The 12,695-nt window shown below is 45.0% G+C and overlaps 2 protein-coding genes across 4 annotated transcripts in view; both read left to right on the forward strand.

The window, feature by feature from the left end:
* The window catches only part of Scin (scinderin), a 64,296-nt gene extending 61,987 nt beyond the window's left edge, over nt 1-2,309 (forward strand). The window contains exons 15-16 of the mRNA XM_075948031.1: nt 566-626; nt 1,367-2,309. Of these exons, the coding sequence (XP_075804146.1) occupies nt 566-626; nt 1,367-1,494 (189 nt within the window). The 3' untranslated portion in view covers nt 1,495-2,309. The remainder of the gene's footprint in view (nt 1-565; nt 627-1,366) is intronic.
* Nucleotides 2,310-9,663: 7,354 nt separating this feature from the next.
* On the forward strand, nt 9,664-11,831 carry Arl4a (ARF like GTPase 4A). Of its 3 annotated transcripts, none has more exons than XM_075947826.1 (2): nt 9,664-9,976; nt 10,822-11,831. In XM_075947826.1, exon 2 carries the CDS (start codon nt 10,915-10,917, stop codon nt 11,515-11,517), a length of 603 nt encoding a protein of 200 aa, XP_075803941.1. In that variant the 5' UTR covers nt 9,664-9,976; nt 10,822-10,914; the 3' UTR covers nt 11,518-11,831. The 3 variants fall into 3 exon arrangements, with proteins under 3 accessions (XP_075803941.1, XP_075803940.1, XP_075803942.1); XM_075947825.1 differs by lacking the exon at nt 9,664-9,976 and adding an exon at nt 10,304-10,440; XM_075947827.1 differs by lacking the exon at nt 9,664-9,976 and adding an exon at nt 10,335-10,411.
* The last annotated feature ends 864 nt before the right edge of the window (nt 11,832-12,695 follow it).

Raw genomic sequence — 12,695 nt, forward strand, 5'->3', positions numbered from 1 at the left:
TTACACATTTGACAAAGGAGTGGATATATACAGATTATATATTCACATATTTATTTTATACAATTATACATGTAACACTTTAAATAAAATTCTAAACTTTTGACATTTAAATACTGAATATTATAGCACTTCATCAGAGTCTATATTGCACTATACTAGAAGGAAGCACTAGATCGATGCCCCAGATTCCCGAGGACATTCAGAAAGAGGCCCCGGCCTTACATGCAGTCCTTTGTTGCTTAGACCTGCAGCTTGGGATGGAGAAGACAGCCATGCAGGCCCAGCAGATGGGTGCAAAATCATGAAGAAGCTGTTGATCTTGTGAAAGCAAGCAAGCCCACTTTGTAACTAGAATAGCTTGTGCAAACACGTTCAAATATAATTGTAGTCAGAGATGCTGAATGCAAATGCAAGGGTCTCCTGGTGAGATGGAGCCTTGAGGAAGCAATGAGCTTCCTTGGGTCCCCCCCTTCCTGTGTGGGGCTCTAAAGGTGAAGGGGGAAGTGTGGGCAAAGCGCCAAGTCAGCACCCCCTGTACAGCACAGGCTTTCCTTCTGTCTTTCAGATCTTCATTTGGATTGGCAAAGATGCTAATGAAGTTGAGAAAAAGGAATCAATGAAGTCTGGTAAGCTGTCCTGGCACAACTGTAGCAGTAACCCAGCGTGATTATCATAGCCAGGCTGCCTGTCCCTATCCTTTCTTAGCCTGTCTTCCAAAAGTACATATCAAATCGGAGAGCTCCAATTGTCTGTCAGAACTTGAGTAATAGTATCTTTTAAAGTGAGAAAAATTTCATGATACAAAAAAATGTTTTGTTGCCTAATTTAGAATGTATGTATGCATGTATATGTGTGTATGTATGTTTGTATATGTGTGTATGTATTGGTTATTTAGGACAGGGTTTCTCTCTAGCTTTTGGAACATGTCCTGGAACTCACTCTGTAGATCAGGCTGACTTCAAACTCACAGAGATCTGCCTGTCTCTGCCCCCCAAGTGCTGGGGTTAAAAGCACGTACCACCACTGCCCAGCTTAGAGTAATTTTTTCTGAAATTTAGAGTATGATTATTTCTGAAAAGCTTTGGTATCCTTTTAAACACAGTTTTCTATTTACTGAATGATAAGGATACCCATAAGGATAATCTCATAAATTTTGGAATTCTTTCAGTCAAAATGAGACTTTATAATGTACTGTACTCTTTATAGCCTATGAGAGAAACATTGTTTGTATTAGGAAATTTTTTGTAGTAGGCTACTTGGGGGCAAGAAGAATGTAACCCTTTACTTGTATGAAAGAATTTTCATTGTATATTTGTTCCAATTTAACTGAAACTAACTGAACTTTTGTCTTTTCAACTCTTTTTAGCCAAAACATACCTTGAGACAGACCCTTCTGGAAGGGATAAGAGGACACCAATTGTCATCATAAAGCAGGGCCATGAGCCGCCCACATTCACGGGCTGGTTCTTGGGCTGGGACTCCAGCAGGTGGTAAACCAAGTTTCATAAAGCCAGCTAATCTTCTAGCTGCATGGGGCAGTCGCCCCACTTTGTACTGGGGATTTGTTTACTTTTTGTTGTTTGGTTTTAGAAGATAAGCCGCTGCCAAATGGATGTTTTTTTAAATGACTAGTATGAGCCCCCCCCCCCCCCTTCTTCTCCTTGTTCTTTGGTCTTCTTTTTCCTCTTCTTTGCTTTCTTTTTTTTTCTTAAAGAAATTGTTGTGTGTTACTATATTGAAACAGCTTAAAGCAAACATTTGTTTTTGATCAGTTTTACTGTTTTTTTTTCTTGTTTGTTTGTTTTTGAGACAGGGTTTCTCTGTAGCTTTGGGGCCTGTCCTGGAACTTGCTCTTAAACCAGGCTGGCCTCGAATTCACAGAGATCCACCTGCCTCTGCCTCCTGAGTGCTGGGATTAAAGGTGTGCGCCACCTCCCAGCTCATTTTGCTTTTCATAAGACCTAGAAGTAAAAGACTATAATAACATTTAGGGGAATTTCTGAGGAAATTCTCACTCTCAAACTTGACTTCCTACACTAGAGGGCGCTCCAGCGCTGCTGCGTGTTTTTCTTCTGGACATTCTGTTTGCAGGATGGTTTATGTCCCTGCTTGGATGCCATCCACTCCCAAGTGTCCTTTTCTGAGACAAGCTTCTTCAGCCTTTTTAGAAACTGAAGTCTCAAGCCCTTCATGATAAAGTGAACTGTACTCCTATCAGTTGAACTTTACATATTTGATAGGATGTGTTTAATATAATAAAACTATGTACCGAATGCTTTTTCACCATTAAAATACATCTTTTTGGAAAATGTTTTGTGTTGTGACATTTTAGTCAAATTAGATGAGTTACTAATTATTAATTTTGTAGCTTAGTACTTTTATGTATAAGTAGATATGAATTTAACATTTCTTACATTATTATTTAGTAGCCAAGTGATTTTTCTATGGTAAGATTATTATAACATATTTTACATATCACCGACTGCATAAAAAGCACAGGCTCCAGAGGCCAGGAGTTGGGAAAGAATCTAGAACTCTGGTAAACACAGACAGCTGACAGCCTTCGCCAGAGAAGCGCTGAGCGCAGCGCTATAGTTTGAGAAGACCTAGCTGGGCAGGTGATATTTTATCAACAGAGGGCAGAGAGCCAATCAAAACCAGGTGGTCAGGCCCAGCAAGGAGTGCCAAGCACAAAGCTCTTGAGGAGAAAGGATACCAGGCAAGAGACCGCACAAACAACAAACCATAAACGGGTGGCCTGGGAATGGATATAGACAGCCATGGCCAGTCAAGGGCTGAGCCCGGAATGTTCCATCAACTAGAGGAGATCTCAGTGAGGCAGCAGGAAGAACACGGGTGTCCTGGAGGATGCTTTCTTGAGATTGCTGACCTTTACTCATAAACGTGGATTTTATAGAAACACCCATCTTTTGGGTGTTCTGATAATTTCCACAGTGAAAGAGCCAGATATCCCTGTGGATGCTGAAGGGGTTACCACCAAACTGTTCCCTTCTTCATCAACGAGGAGTACTTGGAGAAGCCAGCAGCAAATGGTAGAGCTTCCTTCCCTTTCAACAGGATTCGCTCATCTCAAGACAGGCAACCAGAAAGAAGATCCCATGGTATCTGAACCACAGCATGGTATCTGAATCCCTTCTCTAAAGCAGACCACCACACGCTGTAATAGAAAAACTGGTGCCCAAAGTGGGGTTTTGCTATAGCAGTGTTAGGCCTTGTTTTGTTGGTAGACATGCTGAGAGGTCTTAAACAAGTATCCTAAGCCAGGAGTAAAGCAATCCCTTTGGAGCTTAAAAGCATCAAGTAAGACTTTTCCCAGCAGTAAATAAGAAGGCAGACTATGTTCCTCCTGGAAAAAGACGAGAAGAATTCAGGACGCTAATGAGAGCGACTGCTCTCTCCTGCTTTTAGTAGCCTGCTCCAAATCAGGGCCTGGGGTGGGCTGGGTGAGCAGGAGTAAGCAGTTCCAGCACTGGAGAGCCCTCTACCACCACTCCATTCTCAGGAACGCAATCTGAACCGGCTGAGGGATTAGCAACTTGGGAAAGCCAGCGGTATCTATAAACAAAGCAACAGTAGATAAAGATGCTACTCAGACCTTGCTCAGGGGCTTTCCAGAAATGTGAGCCAAACCAGACACAAAATCAGATTAAGGCTGTTTTCGTGCTGAATGTGGCTGCTATTAGCTCAGCAGAGAAAGGCTATTAACCATCCAGGACCCTGTTCAGACAGAGCCTCAGCCTACGGCTTCTGTCACATGCAGTTCTCTGGAACCAAACAGACCAAAAAAATCTTCTGTTTTGGAGCAATTTTATTTTGCCAAAAATCTGAAATTTGGTTTACAAATGCCCATGATTGTTTGACCATTGAATACCTTTTGAAATCCAAATTCTACCTCAGCTAAGAAAGTTTTGCTGTGTTCAGCTTAAAACATAGGATTCCTTGTCCACCCCTGACATCTACGGCAGAAGAGGTACATGCCTTCCAAACACATGTTATAGATGTGCTCCAGGGCATTGTGGGAAGGGAGGAACTTCCCAAAGGGCAAAGCCAGGAGAAAGAAAGTCAACAGATGGGATTTTCATCTGGAACGGAGTCAAATTCATCAATGAAGTTACCAATTATCAGAGAAGAAACCAAAATTTTGCCCAAGAAGGTCCCAGTGGTTTGACAGACACATGACTCTGAGTATTTCTCACTGTTTTTCCCAATCAGTAATTTGCACAGAGTTCACAGAAAAGAATAAAAGGACCAAACGATGAAAATCTTGTTTCTCTAAGGTGCTCATAATTAAGTTCATGAGAGAAGAATCTTTTTGTCTATTTGTGAAATAGGTAAACACTAAACTGTGAAAACATTAGAACTCATGAAGGGTGGATTCAGGTTTATCAGCACACTGTTAAGGGGTGCACACAGTAGTCAGACTGTTTTGATCTGTATACAGTGCTGTTTCTATTTAAATATACACATCAAACTGTCAAACATAGATCTTACAGTGAGTGTGGACAGAGGGAGACAAGACGATACACTGATGTTCTTTCCAAGTGATATATTGTTGTATTTGTGCGATACTTAGTGCTTAGGAAGGGTGGAAAGACCCAGCAGTTCACAGTCAGAAGGGGAACACCTCATCTTTGCTGATTCTAAAGGATGATACTCAGCTGAGTCCTGGAAATCCTGCAACTGACTGTGTCTTGAGAAGCCATTTAGAGACCCACTGCACAGACTCAAACACAGGCCTTAGTGATCCATTTCCTGGTCAACTACTTGGTCAAATGCTCACCCATCTACTTTTGCCATCACACTTGGTTGCTGTATTTTGAGTGTTGGCCTCCATTCATGGTTAGAGACTCCAAGTTAAAATACCCAGGAGCTGCACCGGCTGCTACATCTTCTGCTTAGTGAACACGACACTGTCTATGTGCTTTTCTACAACTCCTTTGCTTACCCTTTTGTCTACTGAGCCAATCTGTTGCTCTTTGGACAAGAAACAAGATTTGGCTGTGTTTTAAACCATCTCCAAACTCAAAAGCTGCATATGGTGCCACACATATGCAAAAAAAAGTAGAGAAAGGAAGATCTCTGGGGCTTGTTGGCCAGCCAGTCTAGGGCAGTACCTTGCATTAGGCCCATCCTTTACAGTGTTCATCATCGGCACACCAACACACTGGAGACTAAGCACTCAACACACAACACAACCAAACCAGAGCATATACCAGTCAAACATTCCCTTTGAATGACCATGTCTACACTTCTTTATACAGATCCATCATATTACCATAAAGTAAAATAAGAAAGCAAAATACACACTAATGCTATGCTCACATCTCTCGACATAGCTGCCTAGAGCCAACAATTAGATGGACTCCAAAAAGCCTGTTAGTATTCAGGCATCTGCACTGGCCTGCCCTTGGGGTCCTCACAGGATCCGTCCTCAGCTGCAGCCACTAAGAGCTCCGCCTGTGCACATTCCCTACATTCCCTTCTAAAAGATGGACTTGCCCAACAAAGGTAAAAAAGAAATATATGTTTGTTACCTTTCTCGATATAACAGAGATCACCATTGACAGAGTATGACTTGAATCCAGGTAGTTTGACTCCAGTTTCTCATGAACATGGTTCGAGTGAATTTCCATATATAATAGCACTTCTGCCTCATACTAAAAACCTCCTACGGAGATCTGCACTAGAATTTGGAGCAGGTTTCCTGCAGAGAAAATGTAGACCGTGATTCAGAGTAGTTAAACAACGAGAAACTCTCCTCGTATTACGAACATTTCAACTTACCAAGACCCAGCATGCACACCGCCCCTCCCCCACCTGTGGGGAGGAGAGAGGAAATCCCTAGGCATGATGAGAAGTTCTGACAACATTAGCAATGGACCCAGAGGCTAACAAGATGGAGACTTTATAGTGGTGCAACATGAGGGATGCCTTTGGCACTCACGAAAGAATACTCTGAAAAGAGAACATTTAATATTAGAGATTTGGGACCATTTTTCCTCTCCTTCCTTCTTTTCCTCTATTTTACCCTACTTTTCTTGTTTTGGGGCAACTGCCAATTATGTGGACATTTACTTTCCAGAATTTTAAGTTTTTTTTCCCAAAATATTTTTGACATTCATTTAATGTCTGATAAGTGAAACACAACTATCACAAGTACTAAATGTTTATTCATGATTGTGTGTGTGGTGTGTGCATGCGTATAGAGACCTCAAGTTGACAGTGGTGTCTTCTGTGACCATGCTCCACTTTGTTACATAACTGCATGCATGTGCATGCCTGCACAAAATAAGAATGAAAAAAAATGGAATGGAGATTGGTGGCTAGTCATAAGTGAGACATGGAATGAGACAGAGTTGCTCTGTAGCTTTTGGAGCCTGTCCTGGAACTAGTTCTTGTAGACTAGGCTGGCCTTGAACTCACAGATTCACCTGCGTCTGCCTCCTGTGTTAGGATTAAAGGCGTGTGCCGCCACCGCCCAGCTCGGAATAAATTTCTTAATGATTCTGAGATTTGTTTTTGGAGCGCTTCATTAAAGTGCCATCAGACAGCATGGACTAACTCAAGAGGCCATGTTTCAACAAGGGCAATAGTGAGACCACACAGCAGACTGAATATTGCGAAGTTGTTATGGTGAAGGTTGAGCCGTAAGAGGTGCACAGGTCACGGGATCGATGCCCTTATAAAGAAGCTCTAGAGCGGTTCTCAGCCTTCTTTTGGATGTGCTTAAATATCCCTTCATCTCATGTAACCACGGTTTGCTTTCGCCTGCATTTCTTTCTCCCACCATGTGGTGGAGAGTTCTATTAATATCCAGCTTTTAAAAAATGGCATTTCTCTTTCTGTCTGTTCGTACAAGTATAGGGCTTGATACTATTTCTAGTTTACAGGTCAAAAACCTGTTGAAAGTCCCAGTAATTATGTATTTGTGCATCTAAGAGATCCATTGGCCTGTTCTTTCAATCAGAGGCCTTTCCTCCTATTTAGCTGGATATTTCACTGGGAGAGTCCATTAAAAATGCCTTAAATGAAGAGTAGAAAGACGGCAAAGGTTAGGAGGGACATGTTACTTTTAGTATGTACTTGTAATGTTATGTGGTGGATTATGGGAGAGAGGACGGGTACTACAAATATCAGAACTGCTCTGAGGTCTGGAATGTGGTTAAAAAACGGAAACCATGTCGGTTAGTCAACAAAGTTACTGGCAAGAAAAACTTTAGACATTTCTTTAGCAGTTGCTCAAAATGGCTTGTCAATGACTGAGCAGAATCCTTCCTTGAAATGCGATCATCAGTCCCTGGTCCTTTTTCCGGTGGTTCCGGCTTGAGAGATATTGAGCTGAATCTGCAAAACTGTAACTAAAAGTAGAAGCCTTAGGCCCTGGTGTCTACCTGCACCTGTAGTTTGTCTCAGGATAGCTTCAAACTTGCATTTATTTAGAGAAATGCGAACAATGTAATAGTTGTAGTTACAAACGTCGTCCAACAGATGTCAGTGTTGCCCTCAAAAACTAAAATCTCCCACAGAACCCCTAGGTGTTTCCTCAGGACACCCCAGGGCACAGCAGTGCAATTTTGAACTAGAGCCCAAAGGTAACATCTTCCAGGGATTATAACTAAATAAAATACCTAAATAGGCTCTCTGTGCAGCAAAGTGAAGAGTGGGTTTCATAAATTCCGTGGCTTTTAATCATTTGCTGCTGTTTGTATACTGTTATTACTGCTTATAGAGTAAGCATAGCAAACACTCTTTCTATACAGAGGTACAGGGAAAATACATCAAGCTTGGTGGGGGGGTGTCAGGTGGTCTATATTGCAGTTATTCTTTCTGTTGGAGTTCTTCAAGTCACGTGGAAATTGTGAATCTCTCAAACTCGACAGGCTGTGGTCTGCCAGTGACTGTTGCTGTCAAAGGCCCAGAGTAAACCAGCGAACTTCAGGGAGAGGCTTCTGCAAGGCCGGATACTCGGTGTTTGCAGATCTCACCTGCTTAGCTTCTAAGACTGCAAAACTGCAACTGAGCAAGGAACACCTGCCGGGCCTGCTTGAGTTCAACACTACTGAAATGGAAATTTTACTCTGTATTAAGGAGATTTGCAGGCAATTCTAGCTTAATCAAGAATGGCTGTTAAATTTCCCAAGGAGAGCAATTATTGCACTAAAGCTTTTCTCACCTTTTAGGCTAATGACTGTAAATGACTAATGAGATCCCATACTTACAACAATCTTTAGCTCAGATTACATCCAATAACTTGATAGAATATGTCATTTGAGATTTCCATCCTTTTCTTGCAAAATTAATGATGCTGTATTAAAACTTAGCACTTTGCTTAGGTTTTATATCAGTTATTAAAAACAACAAAAATGGAAAATGGCGGCACACTCTAACCCCAGCACTCGGAGGAAGAGGCAGACAGAGCTCTGCATTTGAGGCCGGCCTGGTCCAAGGCTACACACACACACACACACACACACACACACAGACACACACACACACAAACACAAACCTGTCTCGAAAAACAAAACCACAGAAACAAGTCTTTCTATGTTATTCATAAAATACTACTGGGGAGAGAAATGGGAGGAAGGGAGGAGGTGGAAATTTTTAATAAAAAGAAAAAAAATACCACTGACAATAGCAGTCTTGAGAACACTAGAAAATTTCTTAAGAAAGTTACCATCCATATTTTTATTTTATTAATTTTGTTTTTTGAGTTAGTGTCTCACTATGTAGCCTCTGCTGGCCTGTAACTCTCTATGTAGACCAGGCTGGACTTGACGCATCCAGATCTACCTACCTCTCTGCCTCTCAAGTGTTGAGATTAAGGCATGTGTTTGGCCAGAATCTGTATTTTATTTTTATTTTATTTTATTATTTTGGTTTTTCGAGATAGGGTTTTTGTAGCTTTTTTGGTGCCTGTCCCGGAACTAGCTCTTGTAGACCAGGCTGGCCTCGAACTCCCAGAAATCCGCCTGCCTCTGCCTCCCGAGTGCTGGGATTAAAGGCGTGCGCCACCACCGCCCGGCTCAGAATCTGTATTTTAAAGTACATTTTAAGGGTGCACCATTATTATAGATTCCAAATAAAAATTTCCCACGGGCTCTACCAGGCGCTAAGAGCCCTTTCCTTTGTTCTTATGAGCACTCTGAAAGGACTGCTGGTCACATTCTGCACCTGGCCCATGAATCAATTTGGGTCCCTTCTGTCTTATAGAGAATGGAATCTTAGCAAATGGACAGTTTGCCTTCTACTGTCAAACACAGAGGACACAGGTACATTCTACATCTCATGGAGAAAATTGTGCGCTATCAGGTGCAGCTTTATCCTGTTTTTCTTGGGCCACACTGGAAACATTCAGCGTTCCAGAATGCATTCCTTCCTCCGTAACAGGAGCATTGGTTCCAGTCCCCATGGTTCTGGGGCGCAGATAGACGCAGGCAGGAGGGAACCCCTTGGCTTTCAAAAGGCAGGAGGTTACCAACCGAGCCAGCCCGGGCCGCCGCGTGACGTCAGGGGCCCGCCAGGGAAGTGTCCTCCGGTATCCCGGACCCTGAGTCACCGCCTCCATGCAGAGGCCGCCGTGGGGTGACGGGAGGAGGAGGAGCAGGACCGGCGACGCCCGCTCGCACCCAGCCCGCGGCGGCAGAAAGATCGAGAAGCGGCTCCGCCCGCTGCCGGGCGTCGGGAGGGCTGGAACGTGACCTTGTTTGGGCGTTGCTAGGAGACGCGGCTGGCACGCACGCGCGCGACCCTCTCTCTTCCACCCCCCCCCCACCGGGCAGGCGCGGCGCGAGGGGCGGAGCCGCGGCCGGTGGCGAGGCTGGGCGAGCACCGTTAGCGGGGCTGGCGCGCGGCGTCGGCCTGGCCGCCGTCAGGCCTCGCCGCTGCCCGGGGGACGGACACTCCCCGGCGGCTGACAGCCGCGGAGGCGGGACGACGGGGGACCGTCAGCCAGGTGAGTGGCGCGGGGGTCACGCCCTGGGGACGGTCAGGGGCGGGATGCACCGCTGCCGGGGCCGCTCGGCGGTACCGAGGGGCGGGCCCGGTGGGCGAGCCGGGGCGCTGCAGGTGCTCGGGGCGAGCGGCCGAGCCTGCGGCCCCGGGCTCCGCTCGTTTCCCACTCCCGGCAACAGGTGGTGCCGGAGGGCCGAGGGCGAGCCCGGCTCCGCGGCCCTGGGAGCGGCGGGCACCCTCGCCAATGAGGGCGCCGGGGGTGGGCGTGGCGTGGCCGCCCTGGCGCGCTGACCAATGGGATCGCGGGGCCTGGGTGGGGTGGGCGTGGCCACGGGCCGTGTCCTGGCTTCCCTGCGCCGCGGCCGCTGGCAGAGCTGCGCGGAGGTCTCGGTGCGGCCAATGGTTCCCCGTTGGGATCCCGACTCCAGCCCGGGAGGTGAGAGCGTCGGTCTCGGGGATCCCCGGGTACGCGGTGACACATGCCGGCTTAGATCTCCGGGGTCGGGTTGCCCTTTTCAGTGCTGTGCCCGGCAAAGGCACTGGGGTGGATACGGTGACGGGCGCCAGATGCTGGGTGGCTGGGTTGTCTTCAAGGTGAGCTTTTGAGGTTCGGGAATCGTGGAGGATAGAGAAGAGTACACGTTACTGTACACGCCACTCCAAGTAGAGGGGCATCGGAGCTTTTGGGTGATCGTTATTCACCGTTTGTTTTGGACTTCGTACATTTCCTATCTCATCTGGTGTGTTTACATACAGCAAGTTTTATTGAGCTCCTCGTGGCGCTTATTTTTAGAGAGAACCCGTTTTAACGTGTTCACAGTAATAACACGCTCGTTTCCTCTCCAGCAATCTCGTAGCTCCATCACCCAGGAGGAGAAATTGTAAGCGGACCAAGAGGAACGCGTTCGGTTCGGTTTGGGACGCCATTCGCAGCTGGAAATGGGGAATGGACTGTCAGACCAGACTTCCATCCTGTCCAGCCTGCCCTCCTTTCAGTCTTTTCATATTGTTATTCTGGGTTTGGACTGCGCTGGGAAGACGACAGTTTTGTACAGGCTGCAGTTCAATGAGTTTGTAAATACCGTACCTACCAAAGGATTTAACACGGAGAAAATTAAGGTAACCTTGGGCAATTCCAAGACAGTCACTTTTCACTTCTGGGACGTAGGTGGTCAAGAGAAGTTAAGGCCACTGTGGAAGTCATATACCCGATGCACAGATGGCATCGTGTTCGTGGTGGACTCTGTCGATGTGGAGCGAATGGAAGAAGCCAAAACGGAACTTCATAAAATAACTAGGATATCAGAAAATCAGGGGGTCCCTGTCCTTATAGTCGCTAACAAGCAAGACCTGAGGAACTCACTGTCTCTCTCAGAAATTGAGAAATTGTTAGCAATGGGGGAACTGAGCTCATCGACCCCTTGGCACCTGCAGCCCACCTGTGCAATCATAGGAGACGGACTAAAGGAAGGACTTGAGAAACTACACGATATGATAATTAAAAGGAGAAAAATGTTGCGGCAACAGAAAAAGAAGAGATGAGTGGCCGTGCCCTTCGTGTGGGTGTGGAATGGTTTCCTAGGGCTGGTTCTGACGAGTTGAGGAGTGTACAGCCTGGTTTGCCTGTCTGCCCTCGCGGATGCTATTAAAGCTTTGTTTGGTTGAACAGATACCCAACTTTGTTGCCTTGGGGAAGATGAGTAAATGCAATGCTTCTTAAAGTGGTCTCTTCTCCCTGACCCACAGATCTTTTGGTACTACCATTTTGGAAAGTCAAAAAAGGCTGGTAATTGGCCAGAAAACAATTTTGTGGAAATATTTGACCCGAAGTTAGTGAAATAAAACTTTGAAGAGTGTATGCCTAGTGGTTTGTGCTTGTATCTTTTGGGGAAAGCCTTTGCCAAAAAACTGCAAAAAAGGCTTTGTAAACACAAAATGCAAATGAATGGGAATTTAGTGTAGATTATTGTGTACACACATACACACAGGTAAATTGAATACACTGGGATAAGAAGGATTTTCTTTTGAAGTTTTGGCTAGATAATTTTTTAGCGTTTTTCTGGAATCAATTGTAATGCTATCTCTTTAATTCATGACAATGTTGAATTGATTTAGTCTATAGTTAATAAAAATATTGGGGTATATTCCAGTGCATGGATTAGTTTTACTGACAAGCATGTTTGGGTGTGTAGTCTTTAGAAATAACTATGAATCTGTCTACACAGATTTAAAACAACAGCTTTTGGGCCTTAGAGCTATTGTACAAATAGTTCATTGCTAGAACTGTCACGTGAACCTACAAACGACTCTGTCGTCTAGTGTAGTAAATATGAGCATGTTGACTAAATGCATATGCTTGAGTTTGTGGATGGAGTTACGGAGAAAGTGGGGATTCAGTCCGAGGAAGCTACTGCAATACAGAGTCTCTAAAATAACCTAGTGAAAAGATGTGTGTTTTATTACTCTTCGCTGGCTGGAAACAAGAGCTTTTTTCATATATTTTTGTAGCATTTGGGGAGGGATGGAAGCTTTCTAGTCTTCTGATGCGCTGTGGGATGAATTTGTAAGATACCTTTTGGTATGTGTTCTGAGCTTTAACGTTTTTATTTATCAGCCGAACAGGATTTCCAGAGCTCTCTAGCTCTGATGGTAGGAAACAGTGTTACGGTACTGCAGCTAGGAATTCAGATCCTAGGGATAGGGGAGAGTGGCAAAGCCCT

The sequence above is a fragment of the Microtus pennsylvanicus genome, chromosome 14 (assembly GCF_037038515.1).
Source record: "Microtus pennsylvanicus isolate mMicPen1 chromosome 14, mMicPen1.hap1, whole genome shotgun sequence".
NCBI lineage: Eukaryota > Metazoa > Chordata > Mammalia > Rodentia > Cricetidae > Microtus > Microtus pennsylvanicus.

Bases quoted from the DNA above. Each gene is read 5' to 3' on its own strand.
- Arl4a (XM_075947826.1), top strand. From the start codon at position 10,915: ATGGGGAATGGACTGTCAGACCAGACTTCCATCCTGTCCAGCCTGCCC.